This window comes from Desmodus rotundus, chromosome 1 (assembly GCF_022682495.2).
Source record: "Desmodus rotundus isolate HL8 chromosome 1, HLdesRot8A.1, whole genome shotgun sequence".
NCBI lineage: Eukaryota > Metazoa > Chordata > Mammalia > Chiroptera > Phyllostomidae > Desmodus > Desmodus rotundus.
Genome location: NC_071387.1, coordinates 16,311,905 through 16,320,910, shown reverse-complemented (window position 1 = coordinate 16,320,910; position 9,006 = coordinate 16,311,905). Strand labels below are relative to the sequence as shown.

Sequence of the window (9,006 nt, the reverse complement as noted above, 5' to 3'; positions counted from 1 at the left end):
GGGGAGACTGTCTCCCAAGTCAGCTTGGGAAGCATAATGGATTCAGTGCAGTTTTCTCCACTTCACAGGGAAAGTCATCAAAACCAGTGTTCCTCAAAAATTAAATGGCTTATGGAATTGTCAAGAGGGCTGAGGAAACAGAATCCAGGGTGAGCTTTCATAGGGTATAGGTATCTGTGAGTCTTTTGTGGATCTTATTAAAATGGAAATTCTGTTTTAATAGGTCTGGGTGGGTGTGAGACTCTGGGCTGCTGGTCCATTTGGACAGCAAGGGTTTAAACCACTGACTCAAACTTAGCTTCAAATTTGGGAGCTGAAAGTCATCCTGACGCCTGAGTTCTGACCCCAGAGATTCTAACTTAATTGGCGTGAGATGTGCCCTGAGGGTTTAAAGAAGTCTTTCAGTTGATTGTAAGATGCAGTAAAATTTGATTTAAATTCTCTATGGTGAGCATTCCCCACCTACAAAAGGAATAGAATAGCATCTAGCTATCTCATAGGGGTAGGAACAGAGATGAATTATATAGAGGATATACGACACCTGGATCATAAGGGGTTCAATAAACTAAATGAGAGTTTTTTCAAATTCTCAGATGGCAGTAGTGGATTTTGTTTTCTGAAAATTTCCCCTTTCTTTAGTCTGCATCCTTACTCTCCTGAGTACTGAAAAACCATTTAAAGAAAAAAGATTGTTTTCAATTTACACTTTCATACTTTGTAAAGAGTTTTTATTCCTGAGGGGGGGGGGGTGGTTTATTTGCTTTATTCTCCCTAGAATGTGGCCTGTGTTTAAAGAGATTTTCTTTGATTACTCATTTAAGAAATAGTTACTGAACAACCGTTTTGTCCCAGGAGCTGTGTTGGGCCGTGAGGGCCCAGTGCTGAATAAGATAGGGTCCCTGAACGTGAAGAGTCCAGATGTTGAAGAGAACCAGGGGTGGACAGCACAGTGTTATGCACTTAAGGATGGAACAAGTATGGAAGAAGGCAGAAGGGAATTAGGTGAGGCCAGCAGAGTCAGGAAGACTTCTCTGAGGACATCAGACCATGATAGGTGGTAACCAGGAAAAATGAGTGAAACAAGTATTCTAAGTAGAAGGAAGAACATCTGCAAACACTTGGTGGCAAAGCTGAGCACAGAAAGTTTGAGGGATTGGGAGAAGTTCAATGTGATCTGGGGGTGAGAAGTGACATGAAGCTAGAGAGAAAGGCAGGATCTAGATGGAGAGGGAGCTGGTTTGGAGATCTTGAATTTTAGGAAGGCTGGATTTGTAGTGATTGGGCAGGTAATGTTGGAATGTGGATGGTCACACACCAGGGCTTGAATCCCAGCTCTACCAACCACTGGCTGGGTGATGCTGGCCATGCTACCCAGTGTCTCCGAGTCCTGAGGTCATTGTCTGCTGAGTGGAGATAATGATGTCTACCTTATAGGGGAGTTTTGAGGATTAAATGAGCAAGGATATGAAAGTGCATAACATGTGAGACCTGGGTAAACAATTATTACTACCAAGCTCAAGAACAATGGGGAGTTGTTATTGCTGTTTGGAGATGGGATTTGTGAGGAGACAGGAATCAAGGATGTGAGTTAGGAGGTGATGAGAGTAAATGCAAGTGAGATGATGGTGGGTGGGCCAGAGAATTGGATGAATTGAACAGATGTGGATTGGATGGGAAATAGGAAAAAAGGGTGATACAAAACTCATGTAGACTTTGAGATTTAGAACATGGGAATGGTGACAAGTTGGGATATCGTGAGGTTGGTTCAGTACCTGCTGAGACTATCCATCAGGGATCAGTTGCAGAGATCAGGCTTCACCCCAGCTTGCTTAGCAGGAAGGCATTTATCACAGGGTATTAAATGGCTTACAGAATTGTCAAGAGGGCTGAGGAAACAGAATTCAGCTTGGGCTTTCAGGAGCAACTTCTAACCCCTCTCCTAGGAACTGGGCTGCTCAGGTATCTCTTCAATAATCTTGTACCAGGAAGCTCCCCCCTCAGGAGCTACCATACTGCTGTTTCGAACAGGAGAACACCACAATCAGGAAGCTGCTACCACTGCCAGTTATAGGACCAATGGAAATCTGCAATAGACCATCTCAGCAGCTTGGATGCTCCTCTCCCTATGCCTGGACTCACCATACTTACTAAGCTAGTATCTAAACATGGGAACTTCTGCAAAAGCAGCTGCAGAAACGCCAAATGCCTCCACAGCTGGGCTTGCAGCAGAAGGGATAAGCATCCCAAAATCTTGTTTGTCTCAGCTGCAAGAGCCCAAGCTTCGAGAAAATAAGGAAAGTATATCTTTAGTTTTCCAACTTCTGGAGTAGGGAAGGTCACATGAGGACAGTATTTTGCAAATTGTGAGTTGTGACTCATGAAAGCATCGTGAAATCAATTCAGGTGGCCACAACAAGATTTTTTTTCTTAGTCACAAATAGTAAGGGCAACTCTTACTTAATGCAATAAAACTTTAGTCTTAAGGGTGTGTGTACACGTGTATATGTATCCTTGTTTGCAGAGGAGAACATTTCTTTCTCTGGGTCGTGGTAGAAAAAGCAAACCTCAGAAGTCACTGCACTAGACATCGAGTGCCAATCTTCCATTGCAAGGTCTCAGAGAGAACTAATGGGTAGAGCCCAGAGTCTACTGAATATATAGGGCTGGGTTTTAGGAGAAAATCAAGGTTGGATATCTAGATTATATATAGTCATTGACAAGAAGATGTCATTTGAAGCCATGGGAGTTAAGTCACCCAGGGAGACAGTATGCAGTGTCAAGGGAAAGAGGTCTGGAACAGACCACAGAGAACACATTTCATCTTGAGGCAGAAATATTCTTCTGGGGTTGTGCTTGTCCTTCTTGCACCCTGGCATTTTTCATATGCTCTCCAGAAAGAGAGCTGGATCCAGGGAAGCCCCAGAACACTTTGGAAAGGCATGTTCCAAACACTTGTTAACTAGGGCTGATTTTACAGCAGCCTGGCAGAGCGATGGCACACATCACACTGGGTCATCAACTGGCACCTGGCATGGGGCCGGCTGCACATGGGCACTCATGACATGTGTGGAGTGGGCTCACAGAGCAGAGAAGTGCTTAAGAAAGGTAGAAAGAGCTGTTCAGATTCCAAAGCTCTGGCTCATGAGCTGTGACCACAGAGGGGTCTAATCTCACTAGCCACAGTTGACTCAGTAGGTTCAGGCTACTACAGCAGTCTCCCTTAACCATGGTTCCACTTTGCATGCTTTCACTTACCCTCAGTCAACTGTGGTCTGAAAATATTACATGGAAAGTTCCAGAAATAAACAATTCGTAAGTGTTAAATTGCAGACTGTTCTGAGGACTGTGATGAAATCTCATGCCGTGCAGCTCCCAGTTGAGACATGACTCATCCCTTTGTCCGTGAGATCCAGGCCCTACATGTTCCCTGCCTATTGGTCATGTAATAGCCGTCTAGGTTATCAGACCAACTGTCATGGTATCACAGTGCTGGTGTTCGAGTCACCCTTCTCTTACTTCATAATGGCCCCAAAGTGCAGGGGTAGTGATGCTGGCAATTCCGGTGTGTCAAAGAGAAGCCCTTAATTTTTTTTTAAGTTTGACTTTATTTTTTAAGTTAAAAGGTGTGTATTGGAATACGTATAGGAAAAAACAGTATATATAGGGTTTGGTACAATCTGTGGTTTCAGGCGTCCACTGGGTGTTTCGGACATATTTCTTTGGATAAAGGAGAAACCATCATATTTATAGTTTTTAAAGCGTATTTTTGTTGTATAGAAAAATGGCAACAAGCAGTGGGAGCTGTGCAGGAAGGTGTGCTTATTGCAGCAAAATCAGGAGACAAAGTAAATGTTCATCCATAGAAGAATGGCAAATGGTGGGATATTTAAATAATGAAATATTAGCACATAGCAGTTAAATGAATGAGCTAGAACTACATATATCAGTCTGCATAAGTCTCAGAAACTTACTATTACATGAAAACATTCAATTCACAAAATACATAAAGTATGATATTGTTTATTGAAATTTTAAAAGCCACTCTAAACTCTACTATATAATTTTATGAGGACAAGTATAAATGTATGGAAGTGAAGGGGACATACAAACTTCTAGGCAGTAACTATTCTCTGGGGAGGGTGTTGGGACATGGATGGAGGAATGGGACTTTAGCTCTATATGTATTACTTTATTTTTCAAAAGAAGCAGAGACAGATACAGCAAAATATTAATAGTTATTAAATAGGCTGGTGAGGCATGGAAGAAATATTATTTTCTATTCTTTTTATAATTAAAAATAAATATAAGTGAATATAAATTTTGTAATGACCAGAGCAAGAATCAGGCTCCCTCCCCTGATCCCAGAATACACAGATGACCTTTAAAACAATTACTAAAGAAAGTACATGCACACATACATGTATGTATAACACACACGTGTGTATGGTGCACACACATAGAGATATATAGATGTACACACAGATATGCATTAACATATACACACATATACACATAATTTCAAATTAAAACAAGTTTTTAATTTTTTTATTGGAAAAAAAATACCAGCCTTACATATTTCTTCAATTTCTGAGAGATAGAACTTTTATATCATGGGACACTGACCTTTCACTGACCTTTCCCTGAGATTTGACCATGTACTGAATCTACAGACCACCTGGGTCTCACGTTAGAATGATGATCCTGGGGTGACTGCAGTGGGGGCAAGGCAGAGCAGAAGACAGCCCTGAGTACTGGGGATGCTTCAGTACAGGCCTGGGAAGATGTGGCCTGAGGAATTACAGATTGGCTGCAGAAGGGGATCCATAAAGCCTGGTGGGAGGTAGTGGAGTCAGAAGGCTGGGCTCAGACCCTAGGGCTGCTACTAATCATGGGGAAGGACTCCCCAAGTCCCTGGCTTATATTGGGCTTCCATTCAAATGTTGGCTTAGCTGATCTCTCAAGATCTTTCCAGAGATGACAGACTGACTATCCTCTTAACTAAGGCTTTGTCCTTGTGTGGGAATGAATCAGTGGTGTGAATTTTCCTGAGAGAAGCAATACATTTAGTCTACATTGACTTGTTACTTTTCATCAATTCATGCTCTTCTACAAGTTCTACAAGTATACTCTGTGTGTGTGTGTGTTGGGGGGTAGAGAAGAGCAGTTGAGTTTTTATCAAAGAGGCATATGTTTCAGGTATCCTTACTTCCCAGTTACAAAAATCATTTATTTTACTTGCAAAGATGGTGTCATTTGCTCACAATATGTCCGGGGGCTGGTTAACCATTGGGGAGTAACTTCAGTTTCGAACTTCCTAGGTTGTCCACTCCCTGTATAACTATTAGGTCGTCCACTCCCTGTGTAACTATTAGGTGACTGACTAAAGATTGCTCTCTTACTGTTTTGTCTTGCTACAAGATTCCTTTCAATGCTGTGCCCCCTGTGTCTTCAGCTGTTGGCTTGATAGAGCCTGAGATTGGGAACCACTCACAATGTCCAAGTCAGGTACCTTTGCTTGGAGGATGGTTGGTGAAAAGTGCAAATGGAATAGTTCTGGAGTTGGAATGTGAATGGTGAAAAATGTGCTTAATTTACACATGCTTGGGTTGCAGATACATTTTCAAGAGTGCATGAGTTGGTCTAAAGCAAGATTCGTTTGCCCTGTAGAGTTAGGGTATAACTCAAATGGCAGAAGCCTCCTTATTCTCTAGCTTTGGGTCCTCAAAACCTGCCTTTGTTTTTTACCACATACCACTTGGCTTGCCTAGTTCAACACTTCTTCCAATGCTCCTTGCTCCCAAAGAATCTACTCACAGAAAGCGTTTAAGAGAAATGTAGACTTTACTGAATAATTCATTGATGGAGGAGGAGTCAACAGAGCGTGCTGCTCAGCTACTCACTTAAAATTTTCTCTTAGTCATTTCTGTTCTCCCAAGTTCCTCTCATCCATACCACCACTGCTGGGTTTTTTCTTCTTTTAAATCTTTTCTAATCTTCCTCTGACAAACTTTCCTGAATTCTTAATCTTTTCTTTCCTCTTCCCCTTCCTGAGAAAAATGCAGATTTCACTTCACTCTTTTGCATAGAGTTAAAGGTCCCTTTTCTTTCTGAAGCATAACCTCAGAAGTTTATACTTCTAGTCCAATGGCCTTTTCAAACAATAAGATGCTCCTTTAAAGAGGATGGACAGCTGCCAAAGTTGACGTAGCGAGTGAAATCTGGCTTTGTTCGGGAGTCCTTTTCACTGTCTTCAGGGTCATCACTGTCTATCAACAACTTTGTGGGGCCTTATAAACCCTGCCCAGAAATGGTTTTCTGAGAGGTGTTTGAAGCAGAGGACAGAACGAACTCATGAGGGAGATGGCAGCAGCTGTGCCCTGATCAAATGACCGCATCATTTGGACCACTACACGCTCAATTTGAGAGTTGACTGAACGCACAGCACTTTCCTGAAAACTAGAAACCATCTGCTGTTGAGTTATTGTCCACCTTCACTGGAATGGGCCCACAAAGCCTCTTAGATTCAGAATGGTCAGTTTGGCAGTTTGGGTTTTTTGGTTGTTTTTTTTTTTACACATTTCAGGTCCTACAATTCACACCATTTGTCAAGGTGCCCTGAACGTTGTCTCCAAATTCTGACTCTGTGGAGGTGACATGCAGCCAGACGATGCTAGTGCCATTGGTTTTATGCTGGTGTGAGGGCCTTCCCTTTGGTTGGGGGCTTCCAGAACACTGTCTGGAATCTTAGTTCATAGATCTGTGATGAGAGAGACTGGTCTTTGGAGATGAAAAGACTTTGCAGAGATTCAAATCCAGCCCTTTCATTCTTCAGACGTGGATCCTGAGTTCCAAGGACAGGAAAGGAATAGCTCCAGGTGACACTGTGACTTAGTGGTTGGGGCATAAACCCATCCCTTCTGATTCCCTTGTGGGGCTCTGTCCACCACACCACATTGCTTCCCTGCTGTCTATCTGAAACTCTCTTTTTAACCCTGGAGCTGTATCTTCCCAAAAAGACAGAAGGAGAAGCATACTATTTAATACCCTTTGTGGTTTCAGTCTTGTTCTAGAGTTTCCTTTTTGCCCAAGTGTTTGGATGGAGGAAGTGCTATATGACAGAGGCCAGGAGAAAGGGTTCAGTCTGAACTACTGTATAGGAAGACGGACAACACATTCTCAAGAGGAAAGGTGTTTGTATCCACATACTGGAATTTGTCCACCTGGACTGATATGGTGCTGTTGACCTGTAGGTGCTGCAGCAGGAACTGAGAGAGATTCTGGTATATCTTTTCAGTTTGCCCTCCAGACTCACACACTGTCACCAGTGTCTGCTTTTTGACATCTTTGTTGATGAGAAGTTCCAACTTTAGGTCGATAGAATGTCCTGGGCATTTCACATAAAACTGCAGTTGGCAAATAATGAAGTACCAACCTGGGAACTGGATGACCAGGTTCCCATCCTGATGTCTGACTCCATGGATGATGCCATCTTTGTTCCAAGACAACTTGGTTTTGTTTATATGCTTTGACACTGGAAAGAGAAGAAAAAACAAAACAATTATGGGGCAGGTGGCAGTAGTAGGCTAAAAAATGTGAAGTGTTTTTCAAGGTTCCCCATTCAAGACCTATGTCTTCTATACTATTGCCTGCTATTACTACCATCTGAAATATCTTCTGTGTTAGTCTTTCTAGGTGCTGCTTAATATTCTTGCCTTTCTCTAATGCTCAAAGCTGAGAGTAAGAGCACACAGGGTGCTGGACCTCTATCTACCTCCTACAGAATTATTTTCCACTTCATTATTATATTATTCCATTATTACAGTATCTTTGCCTTTTCAGACCACAAGCTCCTGGATGTATTCCCCTCAAGTTCTGGACTATCATGTTCGTTTATCCAATCAATCAATGAATACTTGATCAAGGGGGGACTACTATTTGGTAGGCATTGACAAAATATCAGAAATAGGACATTTATTTTTGTTCATTTAGTAACCACTTTAGGCATCAAAATGTCCAGGAGAATCTCAGTCTGTTTGCTTTCAAAACAAGATGCATCCTTTAACCACTCATTATCTAAATTTTTAAATGTCTTCCTCTTTTTGGAAAGGCAGCCAAATATTAAATGCAGATACCCCTTACATGCACATTAAGGAGCTCTTCCAGGCTGGGGTTTATAGAAAGGCGGACGTTAGTAGATCCTCCCAGGGGTGTTCAGCCTGCGGCCCACGGGCCGCATGCAGCCCAAGATGGTGTGAATGTGGCCTGATACAAAATCGTAAATTTACTTAAAACATTATGAGATTTTTTTGTGATTACATATTGCAATGTATTTAATGTGTGGCCCAAGACAACTCTTCTTCCAGTGTGGCCCAGAAATGCCAAAAGGTTGGACACCCCAGATTATTTATGTGCCAACATACTCATGTCAGAAGCCAAGTCTCTCCGGGCCCTAACAAGTGGAAGTCAGCACTGATCATCAGGGTGCCTTTCAGAGCTGGGAAGCAGGCATGTTAGTTTTAACAGCCTCTATGCCTTCCCTTTAAACCTCCTTGCAATTCAATTGAAGAGTGCAAACTAATCTAACTGCAAAATTGAATTTCTAATATGAGCAGAATGGCTATTCAGAGAATCTTGGCCATCCCCTCCATATCTCATCTTTCCCAGTGTAAGTGGCTCTAATTATTTTGTTTATAAGGGGGCTCTTACCTTGCAATATATGCAAATAGGCCCTGTGCTGACTTGTTCATTAAGCTGTCAATCTAGGGACAGGGCAATTTTGTGTTCCCCTTGTGAACTAAGGCAGAGATTAAGTGCCTGCTTCCCTTGAATGGGGAAAACCACTATGCACTTGGCCTGCAACTTGTAGGGGGCTGAATAGAGAGGGGTGGTGGGGGTGGGACACAGATGCCTCTGGGAGCCAGGTAGTCAGTGAAAAGGAATGAATGCAGGTGGCTGAGGCTAGAGGAACCTTGTTGTTTTAGAGTAACTCTTCTCTTTCCCCTAAGG

General features: G+C 42.4%; 1 protein-coding gene across 1 annotated transcript in view; it reads right to left on the bottom strand.

Moving 5' to 3' along the window:
* Positions 1-3,635: 3,635 nt before the first annotated feature.
* TNFSF8 (TNF superfamily member 8) overlaps positions 3,636-9,006 on the bottom strand; it is a 28,447-nt gene continuing 23,076 nt past the window's right edge. The window contains exon 4 of the mRNA XM_024562347.3: positions 3,636-7,531. Coding sequence (XP_024418115.1) covers positions 7,137-7,531 — 395 coding nt within the window. The 3' untranslated portion in view covers positions 3,636-7,136. The remainder of the gene's footprint in view (positions 7,532-9,006) is intronic.